General features: G+C 45.1%; 1 protein-coding gene across 1 annotated transcript; it reads right to left on the bottom strand.

The window, feature by feature from the left end:
* Positions 1 to 1,197: 1,197 nt before the first annotated feature.
* Positions 1,198 to 13,714, bottom strand: NQO1 (NAD(P)H quinone dehydrogenase 1). Its single transcript, XM_060788197.2, has 6 exons — positions 13,630 to 13,714; positions 8,013 to 8,177; positions 7,792 to 7,925; positions 5,711 to 5,824; positions 5,490 to 5,591; positions 1,198 to 2,594 (listed from the first exon to the last, which is right to left on the bottom strand). Exons 1-6 carry the CDS (start codon positions 13,634 to 13,636, stop codon positions 2,295 to 2,297), a joined length of 822 nt encoding a protein of 273 aa, XP_060644180.2. The 5' UTR covers positions 13,637 to 13,714; the 3' UTR covers positions 1,198 to 2,294.
* Positions 13,715 to 14,047: the final 333 nt, after the last annotated feature.

A 14,047-nucleotide genomic window follows, 5' to 3' on the forward strand; every position in this document is an offset into this window, starting at 1 on the left:
CCACTATTAAACAGTTCTTTCAATCAGGAAATTCAAAGATGCAGGCAGAATCTCCTTTCCTGTCATGTGGACCCATGGCTCACTGAACCCCCATTTCCATGCCCACTCCCCTATATGCCCTGAGCTGTGCCATGCATGTATGTGTGTCCCTGGCCTGAAGCTCTCCTCAGTGCACTTGTCATTCCAACTCTCTGGAGCTGCTCGTTCTTGAGGCGCAGGAAGCCTCTCTCAGCTCATGATGTTTGCACCTAGAATCATAGAATCAAAGAGTTGGAAGAGACCTCATGGGCCATCCAGTCCAACCCCCTGCCAAGAAGCAGGAATATTGCATTCAAATCACCCCTGACAGATGGCCATCCAGCCTCTGTTTAAAAGCTTCCAAAGAAGGAACCTCCACCACACTCCGGGGCAGAGAGTTCCACTGCTGAACGGCTCTCACAGTCCTCCAGCCTCAGAACGGACAGATTAGCCTTTCTGGTGCACACAGCGAGCTGTTCCTGATGCTTTGATTCTTGGAGCAAATCTGGAGACTAGCAAATGTAGCCTGGATGGAAGCCCAAGGGGACAGGCATTTTGTCTGTGGGAAGGGTTTTGTTTGCTGGCACCGGATGTGTCTTCCTTGAACGTATGGCATAGTGAGTTCCACGTGGGGTCCTAAGCCCAGTCACTTCCTCCAGTAGTCCTTTGGTTGCCCTGTTCCACTTCTGCTGGGCCTCTTTCTCAGTCAACAGAGTGGCATATGGAAGCCAGCAAGCAGCCCTCTGTTTGGCTGCCAGGTCTGGAATAAACAGGCTCCTTCCCTCCATGGCTCACCTGTGCCCCCTTGCGGCCTAGCATTGGCTTGGCAGCAGCAACAAAAACATTGGGTTGTTGCAGGTTTTTTCGGGCTATATGGCCATGGTCTAGAGGCATTCTCTCCTGACGTTTCGCCTGCATCTATGGCAAGCATCCTCAGAGGTAGTGAGGATGCTTGCCAAAAACATTGGTGGCAGGGATGGCTTTTGGTCACAGTTTCCTCTGCCCAAAGACTTCACTGCACCAGCAGGCCACTATCTGTGATATAGGGCTAGAAGACACACACCACCACTCAGGAAATTAACACAAACCCAAAAGGCCTAAGTCTTGTCCCGAAAATAACGTGGACTTGGAATTCTTTTCTGCACAATTCCCCTTTTAATGAAGACCACAACCAGAGTGTTCAAAGGTCCTTTCTTTTTAATTCAATATACGTTAAAGATTCAGTGATTACATTCTACCAGTGGAAAATACAAAAAAAGGGAGATGGCACTAAGCTTTTATTCTTGGGAGACAAGGAAAGTGCCTTGGAAAGAGCTTGAGAGGCATTTATTTCCTCTCTGGAGTGTAATAAGATCCCCATCTCTGCTGGAATTCAGTTCTGCCATCGACAGAATGCCTGTCTCCAAAGAAGAGAGCACACATCACTTCTTTCTGAAGTGTCCAAAGAAAAGAGCAGGGAAGGAAATAAGTATAGAAAAGTGCTGTCTGAACCCCGGCCGCTAAATCTCCCAAGTTTTATGGTGCTAGTGCCAAACCGTTGAAATGCCCAGTGCCAGGGCCTTCTTGAGTGTGCAAAGCCCTTTGGTGCCTGACTCACAAACAGGCAACTCTGGTTCAAACTACTGTATCTCATTGCATAGTAGTCATTCTCCATTCTCATTCTCCAATAGTCACATTCTCCATTTTTTGGGGGTGCCAAAAAGAGTGTTTTGTTTTCCTCATATAATAGTCGCACCCCCATTTGAGGCTGATTCTTTTTCCTTACTTTTTTTCTCTGAAGGCCTTAAGCAATTTAAAAATTACACAATGGAAATTTTCCGAAGTTCTACTTTTCTCTCCTTGCATCTTTCTCCAAGGCCTTAAAGCAGGTTTAAAACAACTGGAAGGAACGTCTCTGGAACTTAGATCTTCCCTCCTTTCTCGAAATAACTCCAGGTTTTGTAAACAGCCTTAAGGCCTCAGAGAAGAACGGAGCTACAGAGACCTCAATTTTATAGCTTTTCAACTGTCTTCGGAGAAAGAAGGAAGGAAGAGAAATGGAGTGGTGTGTTTGAGGTTGGATCATCCCTCCTCTTTCCCTTTCGGGGATAAACCATTTTATTTATTTTTTCAAAAACCAACATATTTCTTCCTCGCATAATAGCCACGCCCCCTTTTGTTGAAAAAAATGGAGGGAAGGTGCGACTATTATGTGATGAAATACAGTATTTTGAGAATAAAGTAAGAGTCCCAATGGCGAAGGAAAGTACCGGTGGCCCAAGCAACTCCTGCGATGACTATTCGGCCTTGACCTGGCTGTTGGGCGGGAAGGCCTTGCCCAGGTTCTGCCCCACGCTCAGGCCGTACTTCTTGCCCTTCTGCTGCTCCAGGACCTCCTCCCGCAGATCAAAGCCCTGGGCCATGGGCTTGAAGTCGGCTGTTGGGACGAAGGAGAGGGACTTCTCCTCCCAGATGGAGCCCAGCCGCTTCTTCCATCCCTCCAGGATCTGGGTGCGGACCTCCGGCGGAGTGTGGCCGATGCTGTAGGCAATCTGGGGCTCCAGGATTTGGAAGCCACAGAACTGGAGGTAACCTCTCTGCAGGGAGGAGAGGGATTGCCAGAAAGGCATTAAATCAGCGTTTCTCAACCTAGGGGGTCATGAGGGGGTTTCAGAGGGATTGCCAAAGACCATCAGAAAATATATATTGCTGATATATTGTTTAGGAACCCCTTTGGCAGAGAAGGCTGAAGATCTCTCCACCTGTTCTCTTCCTTTTTGGAAAGAGCTGACGAATCCTCCCACCAAAAGCCCTCCTCTGCTGTGATTGGCCGGCGCCCAGTCAAGAGGAGGGCTGCTTCTGAGACTCTAAGCATTAAGGGAAGACAAGCAATGCTTGACGCATGGCAGCGTGATGGGCATGTGCGAGCAAGGAAGAGCATGTGAGGCTGGAGGGAGGCTCACGTCAGCAAGTCCCTTCAAGGCATGGGGGTCTCTGTGTGGGAAATTTGGCCCAATTCTATCATTGGTGGGGTTCAAGGGGCTCTTTGATTGTAGGTGAACTACAAATCCCAGTAACTCAACTCCCAAATATCAAGGTCTATTTTCCCCAAACTCCACCAGTGTTCACATTTGGCCCAGTGTATCTGTCCGAACGGATCTCCCTCTACGTCCCACCCCGGAGTCTAAGATCTTCTGGGGAGGCCCTGCTCTCGACCCCGCCTCTATCACAAGTGAGGTTGGCGGGGACGAGGAGCAGGGCCTTCTTGGTGGTGGCCCCCCACCTATGGAATTCACTCCCCGGGGAAATTAGATCAGCGACATCACTCCTTTCCTTTAGGAAAAAACTGAAAACATGGATTTGGGACCAGGCATTCAGACAATCGGACAGTTAAAGAAAGGACTTTGACAATGGTCAGGAAATGACTAATGGAATGGAACTATGGAACTCTGAAAGACGAAACGCTGAGCATGAGAATAGTTTTATATGATGAGTTATATACTGATGGTTTTGATTGTTTTAACTGTGATAATTGTTTTAACTATGGTTTTGTACATTATGTGTAATTTGTATAGGCATCGAATTGTGCCTTTTTGTAAGCCGCCCTGAGTCTCCCCTTGGGGGTTGAGAAGGGCGGTGTAAAAGTACCCGAAATAAATAAAAATAAATAAATATTGAGTATATGTGCCAAGTTTGGTCCAGATCTATCATTGTTTGAGTCCACAGTGCTCTCTAGATTACGTGAACTATAACTCCAAAACTCAAGGTCAATGCCCGCTACACCCTTCCCGTATTTTCTGTTTGTCATGGGAGTTCTGTGAGCCAAGGTTGGTTCAATTCCATCATTGGTGGAGTTCAGAATGCTGTTTGATTGTAGGTGAACTATAAGTCCCAGCAACTACAACTTCCAAATGACAAAATCAATCCCACCCCAACCCCACCAGTATTCAAATTTGGGCATATCGGGCATTTGCGCCAAATTTGGTCCAGTGAATGAAAATGCATCCCCCATATCAGATATTTACATGACGATTCATATACAAATTACATACAAATTTCATCCAGTGAGGAGTGTAATATTGATAGACACAAGTGAGAGATAAAGGTGGAATTGGCAAGGTTCTAATTCTAAGAAAATACCATATATACTCGAGTATAAGCTGACCTGATTATAAGCCGAGGCACCTAATTTTACCACAAAAAACTAGGAAAACGGATTGACTCGAGTATAAGCCGAGGATGGGAAATGCAGCCGCTACTGGAAATTTTCAAAATAAAAATAGATAGCAATAAAATTACATTAATTGAGGCATCAGTAGGTTAAATGTTTTTGAATATTTACATAAAACTGTAATTTAAGATAAGATTGCCCAACTCTGTTTAAACCATTATTCTAACCTTCTTCAATGTAAATGTGTTTAGATATCCTTTGTAATAATAGAGTAAAATAATAGAAATGTGATACTAACTAATAATAAAGTAAAATAATAAATGTAATAATAACAATAATAAATAGAGTAAAATAATAAATGTAATAATAGCAATAATAAATAGAGTAAAAAATAAATGTAATAATAACAACAATAATAAAGTAAAATAATAAATGTAATAATAATAGAGTTTTTTTGTCGTGTCAGGAGCGACTTGAGTAACTGCAAGTCACTTCTGGTGTGAGAGAATTGGGTGTCTGCAAGAACGTTGCCCAGGGGACGCCCGGATGATTTGATGTTTTTATCATCCTTGTGGGAGGCTTCTCTCATGTCCCCGTATGAAGAGCTGGAGCTGACAGAGGGAGCTCATCCGCCTCTCCCCAGATTCGAACCTGCGACCTGTCGGTCTTCAGTCCTGCCGGCACAGGGGTTTAACCCACTGCGCCACCGGGGGCTCCCGGTGTAAAATGATAAATTAAAAATAATAAAAATTACAGTAAAATAATAAATGTAATAATTATAATAATAATAACAACAACAACAGAGTGAAATAATAAATAACCTTGACTCAAGTATAAGCCAGGTGAGACTTTTTCAGCCTAAAAAAAGGGCTGAAAAACTAGGCTTATACTCGAGTATACACAGTAGTATTTGATATGTATTTTGAAATATGATGGATTGTGATATTATTATACCTGTGTTTACAATAAAAGCATATTGGAAAAAGGAGGTTGAGGAAGCCTGCATTAATGCAACACAGAAATGAGAGGAAGCTTATCCTGGGCACCTTCACGCCCAGCGGATGGTGGTGGCATCATTTCAGGAGCTGCCAACCCATTGAGAACATCTGCCCTGATATGCATTCCTTTCTACAATTTCACAGAAGAGCCATGGCCTTGGAATAAAGTTTGGCATTTGGGCCATTGGATGCTTGCAAAGCTGAGTGCAAGTTTCTGGGTCACACAGAGCTCTGTGGATGGATTTTCTGGAGAAAAGGCCTCGGGGAAGTCAGAATCTTGTGCCATCTTTTAGTAGCTACACTTTTAGTGTATATATATTTACCTGTATGGGCCATAGGAGGACGTTGATGTCTCCATTGATGCCTTCAGGGGTGTACATGGAGGCCATTCCGCCGGTGGTGAGGGACAAGACGGCTTTCTTGTTCTAGAAAAGGAAGCCAAACCCACTTCAGGCTCCATGGAAGGTACCGATTTTGGTCGCTTTGCAAGCAATGCCGGAGTCCATTTTTTGCCACCCTCCCCTTGGCCCCCTGAAAGGCCTACCTTGAAGGGCCCCTGGTCGTACAAGGTGTGGTAGGAGTAGGAGAAGCCTGAGGTCAGGATGCGGTCAAACCAGCCTTTCAAGATGGCCGGCACTCCAAACCACTGCATGGGGAACTGGAAACCGGGAGAAAGAGGAGAATTAGGGCCCTTTCTTTTCTACTCTTTCATATTCCTTCCTACCTTCCCTCTCTCCCTCTCTTTTTCTTTTCCTTCATTCCTCTGTTCCTTCCTTGCCTTCCTACTCCACCTCCCTTCCTTTTCTTTTCTTTCCTTCCTCTCTTTTTGTTCCTTCCTACCCTTTCTCTTTTCCTTCGTTCTTTCTTTTCCCTCCTTCCCTCCCTCTTCTTTCTTCCTTGCCTTCCAGCCTCCCTCCCTTTTTCTCTTTTCTTTTCCTTCCTTCCTCTCCTTCCCTTTCTCCTCTCCCTCTTTTCGCTTTCCTTCCTTACCTTCCATCCTCCCAACCTTTCTTCTCCTTTTTCTTTTCCTTCCTTCCCTTTCTTTTTTTGTTCTCTTTCACTCTTTTCTTTCTTCATCTGTTCCTTTCTTTCCTTCCCTTCCTTCTTTCCTTCCTTTTCCCTTTTTATTTCCTTCCTTCTTTTCCTCTGACAAAAATATTAAAAATTAACTAGGTATTTTTAATTACAAAAATGTGAGTCAAGCACTGAAAGAGTTAAATGGATGCAATGACTCAGCAAAAGCTGCAGTTCAATATAATCAGGTGTGCCTGTAGCTTAGAAGATCTTAGTGTTAGTTCACCTCAGTGTGAGTGAGGCATCAATCTGAGAGAACCCTTGGTGTGAGAGAAGCCTCTGTGGGAGAAAGGCCTCAGTATGTGAGAGGCCTCAGTCTGAGGGAGCCCACAGTATGAGAAGGCCTGGGTGAACCTCCCGTATAAGTTCAGTGTGAGAGGAAGCTCTGTGAGAGCAAAGCTTTTTATCTGCATGAGAAAGAAGCCCGGGCCTCATTGTGAGGTAGGCCTTAATGTTAGTAGGCCTCAGTATGAGTAGGCCTGGTGTGAGAAGCTTCAGTGAGAGAAGCTCCAGGCTGAAGGCCATTGTGTGTGAAGCTTCAGTGTAAAGGATTCTGTGTGTAAATCCGCTGGGTGAACCTCCTATATAAGTTCGGTGTGAGAGGAAGCTCTGTGAGAACAAAGCTGTTTGTCTGCATGAGAAAAAAGCCTAGCATGAGAGAGCCCACAGTATGAAAAGGCCTCACTGTGAGAAGCATCAGTGAGAGAAGCCCCAGGTTGAAGGCCATTGTGTGTGAAGCTTCAGTGTAAAGGAGTCTGTGTGTAAAGCCACTGGGTGAACCTCCCCCATATAAGTTCGGTGTGAGAGGAAGCTCTGTGAGAGCAAAGCTGTTTATCTGCATGAGAAAGAAGCCCAGGCATGGAAGCAAAGAAGGAAGTATAAAGAACTTTATTTGTGTTATGGAAACCTTTGTTTTTGTAAATAGTGCAACCATATTATTTTGCTATAAGGAAAATCCTCCTATGGAAGAGATAACATTGATCTCTGTGCTTTTGTTCTTTTGATCACTTTGGGCTACTGGTGCTGGGTCACGCTGCTGCTAACAAGCTACCCTGCCATACTTTTAGGAAGAGGGCCTTTTGTTAATAAGCCCACTCGCCCAACATCCTCTTTTCATTCCTTCCCTCACACCCTTTTTCTCCTCTTTTCCTTCCTCTTTCCTCTCCTTCCCTTAGTTTTCCTTTCCTTGCCTTTCATCCTCCCTCCCTTTCTCTTTTCTTTCCTTCCTTCCCTCCTTCCCTCTCCTTCCTTATCATTCTATTATTTTCCTTCCTCCCTCTCTTTCCTCTCCTTCCCTTCCGCCTCATTCCCTCTTTCTTCGCTTTCCTTTCCTTCCTTGCCTTCCATTCCCCTCTCTTTTTTCTCTTTTTCATTTCCTTCCTTCCCTCTCCTTCCTTCCTTTCCTTCATTCCCTTCCTTCCGTTCCTTCCTTCCTTCCCTCTCCTTCCTTACTTCCTCTTTCTCTCTTCCACGTCATTCCTTTCCTCCTCTTTCCCTTCCTTCCCAAATCTTATCACACCCTGGGAATCCCTGCTTTGGGTGACTATCCACCTGAAAGATGACCAGGTCAGCGGCCTTCAGCTTCTCTTGCTCCTCCTGGATGTCCTTGCTCAGACGGCCTTCCTTCCAGGCTTTGGCAGTCTCTGCACCATAGTTGAAAGGCTCTTCCGGGTTCTTTGAGGCACCTGGCCGACAGGTGAGAGAGAAGGAAGGGTCAAAAGGGTCATGGAGGATGGGGAGACCAGAAATCCGACCAGCCAGCTCCTGCCTACCTGTGACATCCCCCCTTGAAAGGACCGGGTTGAACTTCATGGCGTAGAGGTCGGAGACGGTTACGCTCCAGCCGCACTTCCGCAGGGCCTCCACGGCCGCCTCCTTCATGGCGAAGTTGAAGGAGGTCTTCTCAGCGTGGGCCAAGACGACCAGTGCTTTCTTCCCTGAAAAGAAGAAAGGAGAAAGGATGGGGCATCTGTCAGGCGGGCTTGGATGGTGCTTTTCTGCTTGGGAGAAATTGAGTTAGATGGCCTTTAAGCAGGCATGAGCGAACTTTGGCCCTCCAGGTGTTCTGGACTTCAACTCCCACAATTCCTAACAGCCTACTGGCTGTTAGGAATTGTGGGAGTTGAAGTCCAGAACACCTGGAGGGCCAAAGTTCGCTCATGCCTGCCTTTAAGGATTCCTTCAAACTCTAGGTTTCTATCACAAACTAAACATGAATCAGTGGTGTGATACAGCAGCTAAAAAGGCCAGTGCAATTGTGGTGCCTTCTTGTCTGGCAGAAGGAAGTTGTGTTGGAGCATGCAAGCAATCAGTTAGTATGTGTGTGTCAACTGTAAAATAAGATACACAAAGCTGTGTGTCAACTGTAAAATAAGACACAAGATGGCTGAGCCTGGGACTTTTGGACACTGTTACATTTTTTCAGGCTTGAGCTATGCAAGTGCTTGCAGAGAGATGGAGAGAGTGAAGCAGACAGAGAGACAGTTTGGAGTGTGTTTCATGAGCTGCTGGACATGATCCACATGGACAAAGAAAGACCATTTTAAATCTCTGAGGAATCTTGGGGCTCTTCCCGTCATGGAGGTTGGCGACTCTGGCTACGCCCTGGTTGATCGCTATAACAGTGAGATGACCAAGGTGATAGACATGATCGCTCCCAAATGTCCCCTCTCGCTAAACAGAGTCTTGCCATCCCCTTGGTTCACTGAGAAGTTGGCTGAGATGAAGTGCACGAGAAGGGGGTCTAGAGTGAATCTGAAGGAAATCTTGGGGTGTCTCTGACCGAGCGTGGGCTAGAGCCTCAATTAGGGCCTATACTGCAGTCATACAGGCAGCCAAGGAGACCTTCTTGACTACCTGCATAGAGTCTGCATCCAATAGATCTTTGGAGCTGTTTCAGGCTGTTGGGGAGCTCCTTCATCCTCCGGAGATGGAGGAGGCCATTGACGACCCGACAGCTTGGTACTGCGATTTCGCGCACCATTTTGCAGATAAAGTCGCTTGGATACGCCTCGAGCTAGACACCAGCTTAAATACAGTGCCAGAGGAGGTCAACAATGATCAACACAAACCAATCAATCAACCCACCTCTAGCCGATTTAATTAGCCAAGAAGGGCAAGGGTCCAGAGCCGACGTGGTCGCCCTCACAGCCCCAAGGACCCCCTCCATATCAACAGGATGAACAAGTCTGTTGATGTGGAGGGGGTCCTTGGGGCTGTGAGGGCGACCACGTCGGCTCTGGACCCTTGCCCTTCTTGGCTAATTAAATCGGCTAGAGGTGGGTTGTTTGATTGGTTTGTGTTGATCATTAATGCATCGTTGGAGCAAGGGATTTTTCCATCTGGTTTGAAACAGGCTGTGGTTAGACCACTCCTGAAAAAGGCCTCCCTTGACTCCACGGTCTTGAGCAATTACAGGCCAATCTCCAACCTCCCTTTCTTGGGCAAGGTGCTGGAGCTGGTGGTCGCCTCTCAGCTCTAGGGATTCCTAGATGACATCGACTACCTGGACCTGTCAGTCTGGCTTCAGGCCTGGTCATGGTACCGAGATGGCTTTGGTCGCCTTGGTGGATGACCTCCACAGGGAGCTGGACAGGGGGAGTGTGACCCTGCTGGTTCTCTTGGATATCTCAGCAGCTTTCGATACCATCAACCATGGTATCCTTCTGGGACGGCTCTCCGGGATGGGTCTTGGGGGCACGGCTTTGTTGTGGCTCCGGTCCTTCCTGGAGGATCGTTCCCAGGTGGTGAAGCTGGGGGACACCTGCTCAGACCCCTGGCCTTTGACCTATGGGGTCCCGCAAGGTTCAATTCTGTCCCTCATGCTCTTTAACTGTGTATCTGTCCGAACGTATCTCCCTCTACGTCCCACCCCGGAATTTGAGATCATCCGGGGAGGCCCTGTTCTCGACTCCACCGCTATCACAAGAGAGGCTGGTGGGGACGAGGAGCAGGGCCTTCTTGGTGGTGGCCCCTCACTTGTGGAACTCACTCCCGGGGGAAATTAGGGCATCAACATCCCTCCTCACCTTCAGGAGGAAGGTAAAGACGTGGTTGTGGGACCAGGCCTTTGGGCAACCTGACAATTAGATATGGAAACCAGATGAATAGGACTAAAAGGACTGACAATTGTGGAATTGGAATTTAAATTATGAGACTGTGAAACGCTGACTGTCAAGGAGGTTGTATGGATTTTTATTGCTTTTATGGTTGTTTTTACCTATAATAATTATTGCCTTTATGGTAATTGCTGTTATTGATAGAATTGTTGTTGTTAAATGATGTTATTGTCTTTTGCTGTATGTGATGCGGGCATTGAATTGTGCCTCGCTTTTGTAAGCCGCCCTGAGTCCCCCCCCCCCCCCCCGCCGGGAGTGAGAAGGGCGGGGTAGAAGCAACCAAAATTAATTAATTAATTAATTAACTACATGAAACCACTGGGAGAGGTCATCCGGAGTTTTGGAGTTGGATGCCATCTCTACGCCCAACTCTACTACTCTTGATGCCCAACTCTACTACTGTTTTCCAACTAATTACAAGGAAGCCCCTCGGGTATTAGACGAGTGCCTGGCCGCTGTGGCTGTCTGCATGAGGATGAATAATCTGAGGATCAATCCTGACAAGACAGAGGTTCTCCTGGTCGATCGTAAGCCAGATCGGGGTATAGGGTGGCAACCTGTGCTGGATGGGGTTGCACTCCCTCTGAAGTCACAGGTTTGCAGCTTGGGTGTCCTCCTGGACTCATCGCTAATGCTTGAAGCCCAGGCGTTGGCGGTGGCTTGGAGGGGCTTTGCACAATGAAGACTTGTGCACAGTTGCAACCGTACCTTGTGAAGTCGGATCTGGCCAGGGTGGTCCATGCCTTAGTCACCTCCAGATTGGATTTCTGTAATGCACTCTACGTGGGGCTGCCCTTGAAGATGGCTCAGAAATTTCAATTGGTCCAACGGGCGGCAGCCAGGTTACTAACTGGAGCGACTTACAGGGAGCGGTCAACCCTCCTGTTTAAGGAGCTCCATTGGCTGCCATTCATTTTCCAGTCCCAATTCAAGGTGCAGGCTCTCACCTACAAAGCCCTGAACAGTTTGGGACCTGCCTACCTGTGTGACCGCATATTTGTGTACAAACCCACGCAATCTCTTCGATCATCTGGAGAGGCCCTGCTCTCACTCCCGCCCCCTTTGCAGGCGCGATTGGTGGGGACGAGGGAGAGGGCCTTCTCTATGGTGGCCCCCCGATTCTGGAACTCACTCTCCAAGGATATCAGGCAAGCCCTCACATTGGCAGTCTTTAGGAGGAGACACCCTTGGGGTGTCTCTTCCAACTCTAGGACATTATGGCATAGGGTAGAATGGGTTGTCCCTACTTTGCTGCCAGGATGCAATGGGAGCCTCTGTGGGTTCCTCCCCTGGTTTAAGGCGCAGGGCAAGAAACAAAAAAGGGCGTTTGGCTTTTCTGCAAAGGAGATTATCTCATCTCGGGTGCAGATTATCAAAAGCAAAGGCACTCCCTGAGACCGCAAGCACAGGCCAAGACAGGTGCAAACACAAAGCTTTGGGCCTGGCTTCAGCCCTGGAGCAACGGGTTATTAATACCAAAAGTCATTCAGAGTGACAGACCTGCAGGGCCTCCCTTTGCAGCTGATTGGCTCCTCAATCTGCAGCTTCATCCACAGCATGAAGCCCGGTCTCTGAGCATACACAGAGTTCCCCTCCCGCATTGCAGGACCAATTATTATTATTATTATTATTATTATTATTATCATTTATTACTTGTCTCCTCATGGCTGGAGGGGCATACAACATGTTTACGATGCACAGATAAAGGACCATAATAATATGCATATGTTTTAAAAAAGCAAGGAGCAAACACCATAATAATATGCCTTGAACACCATAATAATAATAATAATAATAATAATAATAATAATATATGCCTTGGACACCATAATAATAATAATAATAATAATAATAATAATAATAATATATGCCTTGAACACCATAATAATAATAATAATAATAATAATAATAATAATAATAATAATAATATATGCCTTGGACACCATAATAATAATAATAATAATAATAATAATAATAATATGCCTTGGACACTATAATAATAATAATAATAATAATAATATGCCTTGGACACCATAATAATAATAATAATAATAATAATAATAATAATAATAATATAATATACCTTGAACACCATAATAATAATAATAAGGACCATAATAATATGCATATGTTTTAAAAAAGCAAGGAGCAAACACCATAATAATATGCCTTGAACACCATAATAATAATAATAATAATAATAATAATAATAATATATGCCTTGAACACCATAATAATAATAATAATAATATGCCTTGGACACCATAATAATAATAATAATAATAATAATAATAATAATAATATGCCTTGGACATAATAATAATAATAATAATAATAATATGCCTTGGACACCATAATAATAATAATAATATAATATACCTTGAACACCATAATAATAATAATAATAAAAATAATAATAATAATAATATGCCTTGGACACCATAATAATAATAATAATAATAATAATAATAATAATAATATGCCTTGGACATAATAATAATAATAATAATAATAATAATAATATGCCTTGGACACCATAATAATAATAATATAATATACCTTGAACACCATAATAATAATAATAATAATAATAATAATAATAATAATAATATGCCTTGGACACCATAATGATAATATGCTTGAACACCATAATAATATTATACCTTTAACACAATGATAATAATAATATTATAATAATAATATGTAATATGCCTTGAACACCATAATAATAATAATAATAATAATAATAATAATAATATATTATCGAAGGCTTTCATGGCCGGAATCACTGGGTTGTTGTAGGTTATTTCAGGCTATATGACCATGTTTTAGAGGCATTCTCTCCTGACGTTTCGCCTGCATCTATGGCAAGCATCCTCAGAGGTTGTGAGGTGACCTCACTACCTCTGAGGATGCTTGCCATAGATGCAGGCGAAACGTCAGGAGAGAATGCCTCTAGAACATGGCCATATAGCCCAAAATAACCTACAACAACCCAATAATAATAGTAATAATAATAATGCCTTCCCCTTTAAATTCCATTCTCCCACATCCTTAGCCTTGCAGCCACTTGCAATGCCAAGAGAGCAACTCAACTGCCTGGGAATCTCCTTTTCCTGGAGTTATTTTCAGCAGGGGCTGGATGGCCATCTGCAGGGAGGGCTTGGGTGGTGCCTCCCTCTAGCCATCAAGCCTAGTGAGTAGCCAGCCCCCCTCGTTCCTCCCTTTCTCGACTCCCCTTGCAACCCATGCCTAACCCTTCCTTACTTACCAGCCATGGCGATCCGCTTTGCTAACCCGGAGGCGCGGCCAGAGGACCTTAAGCTCAGAGGAAGGGGCGGGGCCAGGGAAAGTGCTGAGTCATGGTCTCCAGCCCCGCCCCCTTGAACTTAGGCACAGATCAAACACTCCTTTGTGTTGTCGATTGCTGTGGCCATGTTCCAGAAGCATTCTCTCCTGACGTTTCGCCCACATCTATGGCAGGCATCCTCAGAGGTTGTGAGGTCTGTTGGAAACTAGAAAAATGGGGTTGACAAAGAACTCTTGCCTGTTGGAGGCAGGTGTGAATGTTGCAATTGGCCACCTTGATTAGCATTTGATGACCTTGCAGTTTCAAGGTCTGGCTGCTTCCTGTTCCTCTAACAGACGAGAGTTCTTTCTCCTACCCTGGACATTATTCCACAGATATA

This window comes from Anolis sagrei, chromosome 8 (assembly GCF_037176765.1).
Source record: "Anolis sagrei isolate rAnoSag1 chromosome 8, rAnoSag1.mat, whole genome shotgun sequence".
In the NCBI taxonomy this organism is placed as follows: Eukaryota; Metazoa; Chordata; class Lepidosauria; order Squamata; family Dactyloidae; genus Anolis; species Anolis sagrei.

Coding starts and splice junctions, on each gene's coding strand:
- NQO1 (XM_060788197.2), bottom strand. Junction 7,926..8,012: donor TTCAAGGGGGGATGTCACAG/GTAGGCAGGAGC, acceptor CCTGTCGGCCAG/GTGCCTCAAAGAACCCGGAA. Junction 5,592..5,710: donor ACGACCAGGGGCCCTTCAAG/GTAGGCCTTTCA, acceptor TTCCTTTTCTAG/AACAAGAAAGCCGTCTTGTC.